Source organism: Neoarius graeffei, chromosome 9, assembly GCF_027579695.1.
Source record: "Neoarius graeffei isolate fNeoGra1 chromosome 9, fNeoGra1.pri, whole genome shotgun sequence".
Classification (NCBI taxonomy): Eukaryota; Metazoa; Chordata; class Actinopteri; order Siluriformes; family Ariidae; genus Neoarius; species Neoarius graeffei.
The window spans coordinates 16,468,590-16,485,515 of record NC_083577.1 but is presented as its reverse complement, the minus strand read 5'-3'; the positions used below and the strand labels follow the sequence as shown (position 1 = coordinate 16,485,515).

Genomic DNA, 16,926 nt, shown 5'->3' with positions numbered 1-16,926 from the left:
TAAGATCAGTATGTGTAAGCAAGAAGATGGAGAAGGTGTTCCACGCATGAGAAAAAAAACACAGTGGCCTGACCAGGCCCGTGAACCTGGCTGCAGTGGAGGGCACTCCTGAGCCTCACCAAGATCGAGCAGTACGCTGTGCATGCAGAAAAGCTGCTGAAAGGAAAGGAGAAGACAAAGTCAATACAAAGAGACCAAGACCTACACGCCGCCACTCTCACTTTTCTCCAGACTGCTCAGCCTGGACCTAGAGGAAGAGGGCGAGGTAGGGGCAGAGACGGGCTGACCTGGGGTGGCTCGTCCTGGATAAAAGGCGCAACCTGCTACAACTGCAATCAGAAGGGACACATTGCTCGAGATTGTCTCCACAGAAGCAGGCAGAAGCCCCGTGAGGAGTACAGCAAAGCAGACTGATGGGCGGACTCCGGGAACGGGCCCCGCACAGAGAACAGGGGAGGTAACACACACACACACCTTGATGATACACATACACATAGACAGGAGCATTCACATACTGTTAAACACATTAGAAGCAGCACCTGCATGCGCAAGACTACATAGAAATGCCCAATACACCAGTCCAGATAGATACACCTGAAGTTGCATTAAGTTTGTTAAAATACACAACTACTCCCTTCTCTAAACTCCCTTGTATGCCCCTCACTGTATGTGGGCATGTGTTAACTTTTTTAGTAGATTCTGGAGCAGGACACTCAGTGATACAACATGGGGTACTTCCAGTACACCCACCGCTCAGCTCAAATTCTATTCAGACAATGGGCATCTCAGGACGACCTGTAACCGAAACTTTCTCAGTCAACCTCCCGTGTGAAAGCGAGGGAGGAATAGTTACGTCCCACTCATTTCTCATCTCACATACATGTCCAGTAAATTTGTTAGCACGTGATTTAATGTGCAAATTAGGAGTAAATCTCACGTCCACTCCAGATGGACTAACTATTGAAGTAAGTGAAATGTGCGGTGTGCAGTATGGGTTTGGAAGCCCTCTGTATGTGTATGTCTGGCGGCTCTGCTCAGATCAACTCGCACAAACTCCCAAACACCTTGTACAGCTCGCACACTTGAATACCTCATCAGTTGACACAGATTATATGTATGAAAGAGGAAGATTTACATTGCACAGCACATGTTCACCAAGGACAAGATGTAGAGTTTGAAAAGACTTGGTTTGCAGACCCCCACACACGTGAAAGATTGACCCTCAAAACTACATACTGGTCTAAACATTATTGCGCTGTGCAGGTCTATTTTACTCGTTGTCCGAACAACTGCATCAATGTTCATCGCAGTGTTCTCAAACGTTATACGCGGCCTCGTGTCAAAGGATTCTGAGGTCGACTGCTGCAGCATGATTTCTTTGACATCATTAATTCTATATCCCATGTCTCATTAGCAAAGCCACGAGCCACCCATTGGAAAGACGTGGGGAAGTGGGTCAAGAAGTGCACAGTCAATGACAATGAATGGTCCCAAACAGAGGACCCTAGTGTGTTGTTTTGCCAAAAGCTTGGGGTCGACAAACAAAGTCATGCTATGTGTGTGTATGTTAAGCGCAGCGTCATATTAGCCACTGATGACCAGGGTCCTGAGGACCCCGGCCATAGTGGCCTGTTTGTCTCTGTTTCCACAGGCATAACTCCAGCAGAGGTGCACCCCAAATTGGTGGGAGTTCCAAATTCTGTTTAGGCGAAGGGTAAACATCATGTAGGCCTAATAAAGAATGCTGAACCAGTGGTGATCACCCCAAATCAGATTTCAGGCCTAAACAGACCCAATACCCACTTAAACCAGAAGCAATCGCAGGTATAAGACCGGTCTTTGATTTGTTGCTGAAGGCAGAGGTAATTGTCCTTTGCCAGGACTCTTCAGTGTGCACTCCTATTTTTTCCAGTTAAGAAGGCAAGAAAACCATCCCAGCCCAATGAGTGGAGGTTGGTCCAAGATCTGCAAGCAGTCAATGCTGCGGCTGTCCCGCGTGCGCCTGACATCCCTAAAGAGTGCTCTGCAGACCACACCCACTCTGGGACTGCCTGACCCCAATAAACCATTTGTTCAAACTGTTGATGAAAAGAAGGGTTTTATGACCTCTGTTCTTTTGCAGAAACACGGGGATAGATTGAGACCTGTAGCCTACTTCTCCAGCAGGCTGGATCCAGTGGCGGCTGGACTTTCTGTTTGCCTGTGTGCAGTTGCTGCAGCTGAAAAGGCGGTAACTGCTTCCAGAAATATTGTGGAGTACCCTTTTGGTCCCACATGCTGTCTCCCTGCTTCTGTTGGAGAAAAAGACGTCATATTTATCAGCACAGAGATGACTGAAGTATAACACTGTCATACTTGATATGCCTAACATCATTGTGAAACATTGTTCTGTTCTGAATTCTGCCTCTCTTCTCCCTACAGAGGACAATGGAGAACCACATGACTGTATTGCTCTCACTAACGATTTTTGTTCCCCCAGGGCAGACTTAAAGAGTGACCCTTTGGAAAATTCAGACATGATCCTCGATGTGGATGGTTCAGCATCCAGAGACCCAGAGACGGGAAAGAACAAAGTAGGTTTTGCCGTAGTCTCAGATCACAAGGTCCTCAAGGCATCGTGTCTGCCCTCAAACCTGTCGGCTCAGGCCGCAGAGCTCTGTGCCCTCACTGAGGCATGCAAATTGGCGGCAGGGCAATCTGTCAATATTTTTACAGACAGTAGGTATGCACCCTGCAAACATGTACAGTTGGGGCCCACATGGGTCTCATCTGGGCTAGTTGGGCTTCGGGTGGGCATGGGCTTCGAGTGGGCTTTGTTGCTGGGCCCCACATGGGCAATGGGTGGGCATTGAATGGGCTAAATTAACATGGGCAATAGGTGGGCTTTGTTGTTGGGCCCCACATGGGCAGTTGGTGGGCATTAAATGGGCTATTTATCATGGGCAATAAGTGGGCTTTGTTGTTGGAGCCCATATGGGCAATGGGTGGGCATTGAATGGGCTAAATTAACATGGGCAATAGGTGGGCTTTGTTGTTGGGCCCCACATGGGCAGTTGGTGGGCATTAAATGGGCTATTTAGCATGGGCAATAAGTGGGCTTTGTTGTTGGAGCCCATATGGGCAATGGGTGGGCATTGAATGGGCTAAATTAACATGGGCAATAGGTGGGCTTTGTTGTTGGGCCCCACATGGGCAGTTGGTGGGCATTAAATGGGCTATTTAGCATGGGCAATAAGTGGGCTTTGTTGTTGGAGCCCATATGGGCAATGGGTGGGCATTGAATGGGCTAAATTAAGCATGGGCAGTAAGTGGGCTCCAGCAAGGCTCCATTTCAATTCAATTCAAAAACACAAGAATTTTACTCCCACACCTCTAAGATGCCATAACATAATATAAACAATACAACGTTAATTACAATTGAAAATAAAATTTCTCAATTTTAGAGCATAAAAGATAAAGTTTGCTAAAGCACACATATTCCGAGCACAACAAAGTTTGCAATAACTGAAAAGAAAGCAGGCATATTCCAGTGCAACTCCTGCAGGATAACCAAAGCAAGAAGCAATGCAAACTGGGAAATCTCCACCCCCTGTGAAATGGATACATTTCGCGCAGTTTCTGCTGCTTGCTGACTGACTGGCTTTTGTCTCTGCTGCCTGTGAAGAGAAGAGTGCACGCACGAGTTGGATCACTTAACAAAAGGTTGGTAAAATCTTTCTGCATGATACGAGTGTATTTTGGCAATAACTATGCTATTTCTGCAACTATGTTTTCACTGCATCATGTTAACCAAAAGGACAGGAACTAACTGGCTTTAAGTTAATGTAAATGAATGAGGTGCTGTTGTTAGCTAACTTTGGTAATCAAGCCTGGTGAAACTTTGGATATTGATTCCGATCTTTAAGTCAGTATCAAGCTATTTTCGTGGTTACTATCTTCAGTAAGGAAGATAAGCTGTGAAATTCGTGAAGGTCAGCGATATTTTCAAGGCTAGATGATCGGGGCTCCCATTAGCAATGCTTGTACTGATTCTCCACTTTTACAATATGGCCGACCTCAAAGACCCTTTTCACGTGACGTCACGACAAACGCGGCTGCCATTTTGGACATGTACAACCAGTAGTTTACCACAGCCAACATTGAGGAACGGCAGCAAAGAAAGTGTTTATTTTCAGCAAGACTTCCATCATGCCACTATATTGTTGTGCACCTGGATGTAGTAACCATCAACAAACAAGGCAAGGGTTATCATTTTATCAGATCCCGGTAGTTGCTGACTGACGGAGAAGATGGATAGCGGCGTACCGGCGCTTGTGTAGTGACCACTTTGTTGGAGGTAAGACGAATAAAATTAGCCAGAAAAGGCATTACATTGCTGTTAACATACTGTGGCGGCGAGTGTGTAACCAAATAGGCTAAAATAACCCATTGTAACCTCTTTGTTCCTTAGCTAACGGCATTAGCTAGCATTGTGTTCCTTTGCTGTTGGTAGACTGTAGGACAGATCAGAGGCAGTGTCCTACAAACAGCGCTTAATTTGAGGGGGAGCAAGCCGGAGCGTGCTCCAGAACCTCGGGCGTTGGCTCCGGCAGCTATTTACACTGGATCCGGTGATCCGACACCTCTTTTGACTATGTAACAAAAAAAAAAAATTTAAATAAAAAAATGCAAGTTTATTTAGTGTTAATGTCTGATTTTGATATCTGTCTTGTTGGTGGTTTCCCTCATGAAACGACATCCACAAAATATCTGCAGATGAACTTAATTTGCAGTGTTATTACAAAACATGCCCAGAAGCGCCGCGCCGCCCCCCTTCCGCACCGGAGCCGCTCATCCTCTGCGCTCCGGGACCTCCCACTTTACAAATTAAGCACTGCCTACAAATAAGTGTTCAAAACAAGAGGAACATGTATTTGTCTCTTAAATCCAGGCCGTTCCCTGTAATCTGTCACAACGGTTGGAGAAAGTAATGGCAAATAGCGAGCGCACAAGCCATAAAAGGTAAACTGTACACAGCGCCAGGGCAGTGTGATGGCATGTCTACTTTTAGATTGTGTTAGCTTATCAATGAACACACTCGTCACTCGACGAGTTTCACGTCTTTACGACGGATATTTAAATGTGTGTTAGGTATTATTGTTGCAGTCTAAGCAGTCATTGTAGCAGCTAGATGAGCAAGAACCGAAAGGGTCTGTGCCATAAACCGTTATTTCTGTATGGCGTTGCTAATGTGTCGTTACTGTTGTTATTTCTCCCTCTGCTCGCCCTGTAAATGCCCTAAGTCGCTGGATAGCGAAGGTGTTTTCTGCATCTCGCTCCTTTTTCTTGTATGTTCTCCGTTTGTCGCCTAGTCTTCACCAACGACCTTGACTGACTGACTGACTGAGCGCAGGAACATGAATAGCATACTCGACGCACATTGGACACATGAACATAATTCGCCTTTGGCTAAGTCCCGCCCCCTTGGGTTACAGTTGCAAGAATTTGCGCTGTCAAAAACTGTAGACCTCTGTCGGACCTTTTTTTGCGCTGTGATTGGTCAATCAACATTCTAGTGTGGGCCTTAGCCAAAGGTGAATTAACAGGCAGTCTTTCCAACACTGAGCATATATTTTAAGGGAAAAAAAATTTAACAGAATTGTCAACAGTTACTTAAACCTTCATTGCTTAGTCTCTGAAGCAGGTAGTTAGATGTATTTTATTAAAAGATATGATAGAAATCTTGTCATCACTGTAGAATAGATGCATAAATTAAATACATTGTTGGGGCCTTTAAATGGAGACATTACAATGGCATAATAAAGATGATTGTCATGTCCTAGATAGTTGTCATATTTTGGGCAGTGGGGTTTTCATTAAAGCCCAAAACTTTATGAACTCAAAAAAATATTCTTAACAATGTATAACCACATCCAGTGGTATAGTTATTAAGATACTAATCCTACACTATCAATGACTTCTTAGTTTTATTAGATTCTGAATTACTGCTGGTTTGACCAATCTATAAACTGATCAAGGGGAGTTGCTCTACAGTTTGATACAAAAAAATTCAATAGTGTTAAAAAGCATGCAAGAACTCATTTTCCATCTTAAAGGTGCTGTGTGTAATATCTTTAGTAGTTTGTTTCCAGAATTCATGCTGCCCATTCACAAATGTTACCTTTTTCACAAATACTTACCATCACCATCAAATTCTATGTAGTCATTATGACTGGGAAAATTGCACTTTTCGTACATGAAAAATGGGATCTTCTCCATGTGTGCCATTTTGGATTTCCAGAAATGGGAATTTTTAGCAGGAAAACTTACTGTATTTTGGTCATACTAGCAAATATTAAGTATATAAGTAAGTATAATAATTATATAAGTAAATATTCATGGCATCACATTTTCAATGAACAGAGTAGTTGCAATACCTACTTTGGCCACAATGTTACACACTGCACCTTTTAAAATGTTATCTGAAAGTAATTGCCTGATTTATGATTTACTGATTTATCTGTCTCCCACAGCAACATATGAAAGTGCACATGCAAAATTATTGCAAGAGGAACGTAGACATACTGACGTAAGCACAGAGCCTGAGTGTTCGGACGGTATGGGCCGGGGGAAGCGAAAAAAGCGGTGAGTCTATTTGAATTTTATATATATAATATGGTATATACACAGTGTTTACTGTATATTAACTAAGTCGGCGTGTCGTCACTGTCGCGTTGCCAAAGTACTGCTACAGTGCCTATACAAAGTCTACACACCCCTGTTCAAATGTCAAGTTTTTGTGATGTAAAAAAATAACAAAGACAAATAATTTCACAACCTTTTTCACATTTAATAAAAATGATAACATGTACAATGCAATTGAGAAACAAACTCCAAACTTTAAATGGAAACTATAGAAAATAAAAAACTTGAATTAATATGGTTGCATAAATATGCACAGCCTTATACTAATGCATTGTCTTAACATCGTTGGCTTTTATTACAGCACTCAGACTTTTTGACATGGTGTCTATCAGCATAGCACATCTTGATGTGGCAATATTAGCCCACTGTTCTTTGCAAAGGTACTCCAAATCTCACACATCGCAAGTGCATGCCCTGTGCACAGTCCTCTTCACATTACCGGACAGATGTTCAATGGGATTCAGGTCTGAACTCTGTCTGGGCCATTCCAAAACCTCAATCTTATTGTGGTGAGGCCATTCTTTTGTTGATTTTAGGTGTGTGTTCGTGTGTAATTTTTGTTCTGAAAGGTTAAGAAGTTCTTCATCTTCAACATTATAACAGGGAGATGAAGGTTTTGTGCCACTACCACTGCCAATGTGGAGCTGTCCATAATTCCCTCCTCCCTGACTAAGGCCCCAGTTCCAGCTAAAGAAAAACAGTCACAAAGCATGATGTTTCCACCACCATGCTTCACTCTAGGCATGGGGTTATTTGGGTGATGTACAGTGTTGTTTTTGCACCAAACATACCTTTTGAAATTATGTCCAAAATGTTCAACCTTGGTTTCATCAGACCATAGCACATTTTCCCATATGCTTTTGGGACATTAAAGATGTCTTTTTGCAAAATGTACTCCACCAAGGGTGAACATTTTGGATATAATTCCAAAAGAATATTTGGCCAAAACACCACCCAAATAACACCATACCTACAGTGAAGTATGGTAGTGGCAGCATCATGCTTTTGTACTGTTTTATTCAGCTGGAACTGGGGCCTTAGTCAGGGAGGAGAGAATTATGAACAGGTCCAAATTACAGTCAGTATTGCCGCAAAACCTTCAGCCCTGTTAGAAAGTTGAATATGAAGAAAAACTTAATCCTTCAGACGACAAGTACCCTACACACATTCCTAAATCAACAAAAGAATAGGTTTCACCAGAATGAAATTGAAGTTTTGGAATGGCCCAGCCAGAGTTCAGACCTAGATCCCATCAGATTTGGAGTACTTTTGCCAAAAGAAATTGACAAATTTTGCCAAATCAACATGTGCCATGCCGATAGACTCCTACCCAAAAAGTCTGAGTGCTGTAATAAAAGCCAAAGGTGCTAAAACAATGTATTAGTTTGACAGTGTGCATGTTTATGCAACCATGTTTATTTAAGTTTTTTATTTTCTACATTTTTCCTTTAAAGCTTTGCGTTTGTTTTTCAATTGCATTGTACAGGTAATAATTTATAGTAAAGATGGAACAAGTTGTGAAATTATTTGTCATTCTGTCATTTTTTTTTTTACATAACAAAAACCTGGCATTTCAACAGGAGTGTGTAGACTTTCAATATCCACTGTATATTGAAATTGGGGAGATATTTACATTAAGGCCCTATGGGAGGAACATGATGATTAATTTAGCTTAATGTCATCAAACAGTTCGCAAATTGTAATATTGCTGCCTCCCAAAACATGAGTAGTATGTAGTATTGCTGCCTCCCGCCAATGGGGACATAAACGGCACATGCAGTGATTTTTCAATGCCAATCAAGTCCTAATTTTTGTAGATGTCACTTCTTACCATGTCCCAACAACTTACCTTCATGTTCATTCATTACCACTTCACATAATTTAACATAACACTATTCAAATTGCTTTCAAATAAGACACCTAACCTACGATTCTCCTGTGGTTCCCCCAAATGAGTATGGTGGGCGCCTGATTTTGGTGCAAACATGAGAAATGCCCGGATGCCTGACTTAGTGAATTCCTTTATAAATATAAGCTAATGCTTTAGTTGAAGTAGTTACAGTTTAACTGAAATGCTCTAACTTATTGATTGTGCTTGATTATAATATATGTTTAGGCCAGTTGTCATGTCCAGCGAAGATGAGGAGAATGATGACATCCATCCTCTTCCTCCTCCACCCGGGGCTCTGCGAACGCCTCCACCTCTTCCTCCTCCACCCGGGGCTCTGCGAACGCCTCCACCTCTTCCTCCTCCACCCGGGGCTCTGCGAACGCCTCCACCTCTTCAGCGTGCACCCGGGGCTCTGCGAACGCCTGCTGAGACGCCTGCAGCTGCCGAGTCTTTCATCCCAAGACAAAATATTCGGGATGGCATGTTTCAGCATATTTTGAGACTACTGGAGGACCTGAAAGACGCTCAAGTGGAACATGGGAGAATTCTCCAGGCCCTCGTGCAAAATCGTCAAAACATGCCTGACCTAATTCGCACCACTCCTGAAGGTTTCCCCCTAAAGACAATTACTGATCTAATGTCCATGGAGGAGAAACTGCAAGACCCCACCTTCATGGCAGAACTGGTATGTATTTTAAATGTACTGTATGTGAACTGAATCTATCTGTTGCTTCCTGTAGCCTATGAACGGCTGTTATTTAACATGCAAAAGCCCAATTGTTTTAAAAATGGCTACACCAATAGCATACTGCAGCTTACATTCGTATGACATGAACTTTATCCAGACGGCTTTCCCTGTCCATAATAACCACGTAGCGACTGCAGAAAACTTTTAAGGAAGTAGCAGGACATACGTAAAGTGGCTGTGGCTACTGCCAGTGGTGGTGGAGCAACTGGGTTTGTGAGACTCACACAAGCGCGAGGGGAGGGGTTCAGGGGGGGACGAATCAGGCACTATATGCGCAGCGCAAACCTGGAAAACTGAGGTTAAATACTTTTTTATATTTTTTATTTTTTCTTCGAGGAAAGTTTACTTATGGTGATGTAAAAAAAAGTGTTAACATATTACACTTTGGCCTAGATCAGGCCTATTCAATTGGCGGCCCGCTTCAAAAATTTAACAGCATTCGCGAGTCTCCAGAACAAACATACATTTTAAACTCTCGCTTACACTAGTTAGTTTGCCTCCCTTTCTAATTTCCAATCCGTTTTACATTCTTAATATGCTTATTTGCATTCTTAAACAAATCTTTTCAATCAATGTCGTTGGAAGAGTGTCGGGCGTTGCGATGTGCAGTAACAAGCGTCTCGCGTCATGCCAAAGCAGCACTGTAGTACAAGGTGCGTGCGTTTGTGATGTGTCTGAAATCAGTCCATAAACAAATGTTGACTAGGCAAACAATCTCCCATCTTCAATAATGAGACTGAGCTAGCACCACGTCCATGGTTGCTGTGGAAGAGTCCACTGGAAAATTATTTATGGGGCGTCGGACAACGGAGATACACAGATTTGACAACCGACTTCAAAGATTAAACACGGAGGTGGCATCTAGCAGTTTCGTAGGACTACTTTATGGGTAAAGAAATTAAACCTCCAAAGTCGATCAAAACGACATGCCAATGATGACCATTGCACAATAAGCGTGAGCATTTGAGATGTGTTTGTGGAATGTCCGTATCGTACACGTGAACGAAAAAAGTGTGAGCGTCAAGTTGGGAGGGAAATACAGTTACGAGACCAGCCTGGCTTTGTGATCGCGTTGATGAGACAATGGGCACATCCACGCTTGTAGTAAGCTAGAGTCCGGTAAAAAAAAATATTTGTGAACGCAGCTTCGCAGACTTGACAACTCACTTCAAAGGTCCTTCAAAAAGGATGGGGTGTGTCTGCAGTAGTGTTCATATGGCTAAAGGTTACAGTTGGTCACTCAGAATGCACGTAACGTTAACGTTCCATATCAAGTTCCGATGTGCCCGGTCACTAATCAATTAATTATTTCAAGATCGCTTGCAGTTATGTAGGCCTATGCTACTGCAAAAATCCTCTGTAGCCTGCTGTACACATCTTCCTCCCGCGATTTTTCCCCTGGTGGTGTTTTATCACAACCACATATTCACTTAAGAGGACAGATAATTTCTGTTTGGTAAATTTGTGGGGTCAGATAACAGTAAAGTTATTGAACTTGCAATACTGGGATGTACTCTGTCCAAAATATTGCAATAAAGAACAATGCACGAATTGCATTGCACAATGTATGATAGTTTTTTTTCCCCTTCAGTTTACTGCAGTAATGTAGCAACAGCTTTGATATTGCAGGACAACAAATGATCTTGTGTTGTGATTCTCTGGCTTGTCTTTTAAGGCTACATTGAACATTCAATGTTAAGATAATATTTAGATAGCTTTTACTGGTTGAAAATTGCTATTGCCAGTTGTTAGTGACCGCTGAACATGTGCGGCCCAGCTTAAGTTCTTGGTTTCAAAATGTGGCCCGAATGAAATTCTAATTGAATAGCCCTGGCCTTGATGAAATGAAATAAATTAGATGAAGATACGAAATTGTATGGACTGGTTTCAATACAACTTTTGAACAATACAATGTTTGAACATGTTTGTGGAGCTTTCCATTCATCAAGATCATGTTAGTCAAGAGTTAAAATTCATGACTGGATGTTGTAACTTGAACAACGATTCGGTTACTCGTGGTGGCTTTGCTGGCTGGCGGCATGATTATAACTTGCATCAAAAAATCGCTTTGTGGGGGCTCTTCGCATTGTAAACATTACGTTTTCTGAGTATCAATACAGACTGCTTTGAATTGGTGGCCCCAGGTCTAGCTTAATGAAACGCAACTCACTAACAGTGAATTTTATATGAAACTTCTAAAGTGTGCTCATATCCATGTATCTGGCAGTGCTTCCATATTGAGAAGTTTACTCCAGTGAGCAATATAGATTAACCTGCCTAGTGCCTTGTATTGTTTGTTACCCCTCAGATTGCAGCTGTGGCTGACATTGGAGGGGCCACTGTTGACGGGGCCACCCGCCGTATGATGGCCTTCCTCCTTGAACACAAGTTTTCAAGAGGGTTCAACTTCTTGGGAAGAAATGGCAAGAGGGGCTTCAAGCCCCTCAAGCTGTTTGAAGTCGTTTTATGGTAGGTGGACAATACAGTATTACAAATATAGAGAATACCAATCATGCAACTACAGGTGTGTAAGGGTGGGCATAGGTCATGTCTGGGGTAGTTAAGAAGTCGACGGTTCTTGTTTTATTTTTATTTAACTGAATGACACACCCCCTACCATTTAATATGCAGACATGAAACGCGATATTTGGCTGAGAGTTGTCACATGATGTAAGTCACTGCTATATTTGTGTCTTGCAGGAGCCTTGAAGAAGAACACGATGACTCGTACCATCACAAGGAAGGATGCGGAGAAGGCAGTCCCCAAATGGCTCATTAGGGCTAGGGACAGGGGGGGGAATAGACAGGCCCGTCAGGCCAGAGTAGCAGCTCCTCCAGAAATGTAATTTTTTTTTCTTTTTTTTTTTCTTTCACGCATACATGCGTGCACGCACGCACGCGCGCACACACACCACACACACATAAATGCAGACACACATGCAGACATGCAGATACACGCGCACACACACACACACACCTTTTATCGGCCCACCTTTTTGGCAGGGAGCCAGGAGTGGGAGTCTGCATTAACAGCTCCTCCGACTGTACTTTTTCTTTCTTTTTTAAAATTAAAGCTTGTGTTAACCACATTCTCAAGAGTCAGTGTTATGTTTCAGTTTTTAAGATATTGGCACGCAAAACATGTATTTAGAGTTGTTAGCAGTTGAAGTAAATGTATTTGTTATTGCTGTTTGTGTAAAGAACTGTACTATGGGCTGACTGTAATAGGCCCACACAATACCTGAAAGGGTAAAATAAGGGACCCATAATGAGCCCGCATGGGACAACTCCGTGTGGGACCCAGATGGGAGAAACCTGGGTTGCCCAAGTAGGTTTTAGCTAGGGCCCATATGAAACCCACTTTTAGCCCAACTGGGCTTGCCCACATGGGGCCACCGCATAACCCTTGGCCAAAACCGACTGGAGCCCAGCTGGGCAGCCCACATTCAACACATGTGGGACCCAGATGGGAGAAACCTGGGTTGCCCAAGTAGGTTTTAGCTAGGGCCCATATGAAACCCACTTTTAGCCCAACTGGGCTTGCCCACATGGGGCCACCGCATAACCCTTGGCCAAAACCGACTGGAGCCCAGCTGGGCAGCCCACATTCAACCCATGTGGGACCCACATGGGTGTGTCGTGCGGGACCCAGATGGGAGAAACCTGGGTTGCCCAAGTAGGTTTTAGCTAGGGCCCATATGAAACCCACTTTTAGCCCAACTGGGCTTGCCCACATGGGGCCACCGCATAACCCTTGGCCAAAACTGACTGGAGCCCAGCTGGGCAGCCCACATTCAACCCATGTGGGACCCAGATGGGAGAAACCTGGGTTGCCCAAGTAGGTTTTAGCTAGGGCCCATATGAAACCCACTTTTAGCCCAACTGGGCTTGCCCACATGGGGCCACCGCATAACCCTTGGCCAAAACCGACTGGAGCCCAGCTGGGCAGCCCACATTCAACCCATGTGGGACCCACATGGGTGTGTTGGCAGGGCATTTGGTGTTGTGCATGATTTTGGCACCATTTGTAAACACAGAAATGTTCTCACTAGCACAGGATCTCCCATTGCACATCATAAACTGGTCTCTGAGTTGTTGGATGCTATTCTACTCCCTAGAGCCATTGCTGTGTGTAAGTGTGTGGCAGCGGGGGCGTGGTCTAGCATCGGTCTGTGACAGGAGGGCGGAGTCGGGGAAGTTAAGTGGCAGAATCATTACACCTGTTGTTAATTGATGTGTTTGTGTGTCTTCCCAGTGACCGCGCCCTTCTTAAGGAGAGAGAGTGAGAGCAGAGGGAGTCTCTCCACAGCAGACAGCTGATGTGTGTGCGTGTGTCTGTGTGTGTATTTACAGCTGAAAAGCTGAATAAAGAGAGTTTTTGGATTCTCAGTTCTGTCCTGCCGTCCTTCTGTGCTCCACCCATTTACACGAACTGCCACAGTGGTGCCGAAACCCGGGAAAATGAGCACAGAAGACAACAGCCCCATGGAGTCCTCCACCTTCGCCGACCTGATCCACGCCCCCGCCACGGCCCAACAGAGCCAGCACCAGGGGCTGCTCGCCCTCCGAAAGGAGCAAGAACAACGGTTCGAGGCCCTGGTGCTGGCACAACAGGAAGATCATCGGGCATTCCGGCACCTCCTCGCGTCGGCGGGGTCCACCAACTCCACCGCCGCGGGCCCTCCCCCCCCACCCTCACGAAGATGGGCCCGCAGGACGACCCCGAGGCATTCTTCACGCTCTTTGAGCAGGTAGCAGAGACCTCGGGGTGGCCGGTGGAACAGCGCGCGGCGCGCCTCCTCCCCCTGCTAATGGGAGAGGCGCAGCTGGCCGCGCTACAGCTCCCCGCCGACCGCCGGCTGGCCTACGCGGACCTTCGCCGGGCCGTCCTCCAGCGGGTGGGACGCACCCCGGAGCAACATCAGCGTTTCCGCGCTCTGTGCTTGGAGGAAGTCGGCCAGCCGTTCGCGTTTGGCCAGCAACTCCGGGACGCCTGCTGGCAGTGGTTGAGGGCCGACAGCTGCGACGCCGAGGGACTCATCGACCAGGTGGTACTGGAACAGTTCATCGCGCGTCTACCAGCGGGAACCGCAGAGTGGGTCCAGTGCCACCGCCCGGCGTCGCTGGATCAGGCAATCGAGCTGGCGGAGGATCATCTGGCAGCTGTCCCGACAGCAGGACAGCAGACGACCTCTTCTCTTCTCTCCTCTTTCTCTCTCTCCCCTCCTCCTGTGTCTTCTCCTCGCCCCATTCCCCCACCGCGGAGACGGGGGCCGGCGCCACCTCAGCCAGCCCGCCGCACCCGCGGTGCCCTTCTGTGTCTCCCTTCTGTGTCTGTCTCTCCCCCCCCTCAGGTGAGTGAGCCCCAGAGCACTAGTGCAGAGAGGAAGCCCGGGCCGGTTTGCTGGCGCTGCGGGGAACCAGGCCACCTCCAACAGCAATGCTCGATAATGGAGGTGGGCGCGGTGGTTCGGATCCCCAACGCGCCAGGAGCCGCCCTCGATCGGGCCGGAGCGTATCGCATACCGGTGAGTATCCAAGGAGATACATATCAGGCGTTGGTGGATTCGGGCTGTAATCAGACCTCAGTCCACCAAAACCTGGTGCAAGACGAGGTATTGGGGGGAGCACAATTGGTGAAGGTGTTATGTGTGCACGGGGATGTTCACAACTACCCTTTAGTGTCAGTCCACATTATTTTCAGAGGGGAAAAATTTATAGTGAAGGCGGCGGTTAATCCTCGCCTTACCCACTCTTTAATTTTGGGGACTGATTGGCCGGGATTTCGGGGTTTAATGACACACTTAGTCAAGAGTGGGTCCTGCCATTTGACAGGGGGAGGTCCCAGTGTCGCTTTGGCGGGAGCAGCTGTCACAGAGCCGTCTACGTCATCTCCGCGCCAGAGTGAGGAGCCGCCGGCTCCTCCTCTCTCTATTGGGGAATCCCTCGCGGATTTCCCATTACAGCAGTCGCGAGACGAGACTCTGCGGCATGCTTTTGACCAAGTGAGAGTAATCGATGGTCAAACGCTCCAGCCGAACGCCACCCCGTCCTTCCCCTACTTCGCGATTATGAAGGATAGATTATACCGAGTGACGCAGGACACTCAAACGAAAGAGCGAGTCACGCAGCTTTTAATTCCGAAGAGCTGCCGGGAATTGGTATTCCAGGCGGCTCACTTTAATCCCATGTCTGGACACTTAGGGCAGGATAAAACACTAGCCTGAATAATGGCCCGATTCTATTGGCCGGGGATTCGCGGCGATGTCCGTAGGTGGTGTACGGCATGCCGCGAATGCCAGTTAGTAAATCCAGCGGCCATTCCAAAAGCGCCTTTGCGCCCTCTATCGTTAATTGAGACCCCGTTCGAAAGAATTGGCATGGATCTTGTCGGGCCATTAGATCGGTCAACACGAGGGTACCGCTTTATATTAGTTCTGGTGGACTATGCAACGCGATACCCGGAAGCAGTGCCTCTTCGCAATATCTCAGCACGCAGTATTGCGGAGGCGCTCTTCCGCGTCATCTCCCGAGTTGGAATCCCGAAAGAGATTCTGACTGACCAAGGCACCTTGTTTATGTCACGAACACTGAAGGAACTGTATGGGTTATTCGGTATTAAGCCGATCCGCACCAGCGTTTATCACCCACAAACGGACGGCTTAGTGGAACGGTTTAATCGCACCCTTAAAAACATAATTAAGAAATTTGTAAGTGAGGACGCGCGTAACTGGGATAAATGGCTCGAACCCTTGCTCTTTGCAGTGCGAGAGGTCCCCCAAGCCTCCACGGGGTTCTCCCCGTTTGAATTATTATACGGGCGTAAGCCGCGCGGCATTTTAGATGTGCTGCGAGAAAATTGGGAGGAGGGACTTTCACCAAGCAAAAATGAAATTCAATATGTTATTGACCTGCGCGCAAAACTCCACACACTCACACAACTAACCCAGGAGAATTTGCGGCAGGCCCAAGAACGGCAAACCCGCCTGTACGACAAGGGTACGCGCCTTAGAGAGTTTGCACCGGGAGAGAAAGTACTCGTACTCTTGCCCACATCGAGCTCTAAATTAGTCGCCAAGTGGCAAGGACCCTTTGAGGTCACACGGCGAGTCGGGGACGTCGACTATGAGGTGAAACGAACGGACAGGGGTGGGGCGCTACAGATTTACCACCTCAACCTACTCAAACTCTGGAATGAGGAGGTCCCCGTGGCATTGGTGTCGGTGGTTCCAGAGCAGGTGGAGCTGGGGCCGGAGGTTCAAAAAGGAACATTAGCATCACGTCCCTCTCTGGTCCCCTGTGGAGACCACCTCTCCCCGACCCAACTCGCGGAGGTTGCCCAGTTGCAGACCGAGTTTTCGGACGTGTTCTCACCCCTGCCCGGCCGCACTAACCTCATAGAGCACCACATTGAGACGCCCCCGGGGGTGGTAGTGCGTAGCCGCCCTTACAGGTTACCCGAACACAAGAAAAAGGTGGTTCGGGAAGAACTCGAGGCCATGCTCCAAATGGGCATCGTCGAGGAGTCCCACAGTGACTGGAGCAGCCCGGTGGTCTTGGTACCCAAGGCCGACGGGTCGGTCCGGTTCTGTGTGGACTATAG

The 16,926-nt window shown here is 46.4% G+C and overlaps 1 protein-coding gene across 1 annotated transcript; it reads left to right on the top strand.

Annotated features, from left to right (window-relative positions):
- Positions 1 to 2,768: 2,768 nt before the first annotated feature.
- Positions 2,769 to 12,412, top strand: LOC132891140 (actin nucleation-promoting factor WASL-like). The gene is made up of 5 exons (XM_060928599.1): positions 2,769 to 3,702; positions 6,513 to 6,624; positions 8,801 to 9,260; positions 11,632 to 11,792; positions 12,024 to 12,412. Exons 2-5 carry the CDS (start codon positions 6,599 to 6,601, stop codon positions 12,100 to 12,102), a joined length of 726 nt encoding a protein of 241 aa, XP_060784582.1. The 5' UTR covers positions 2,769 to 3,702; positions 6,513 to 6,598; the 3' UTR covers positions 12,103 to 12,412.
- The last annotated feature ends 4,514 nt before the right edge of the window (positions 12,413 to 16,926 follow it).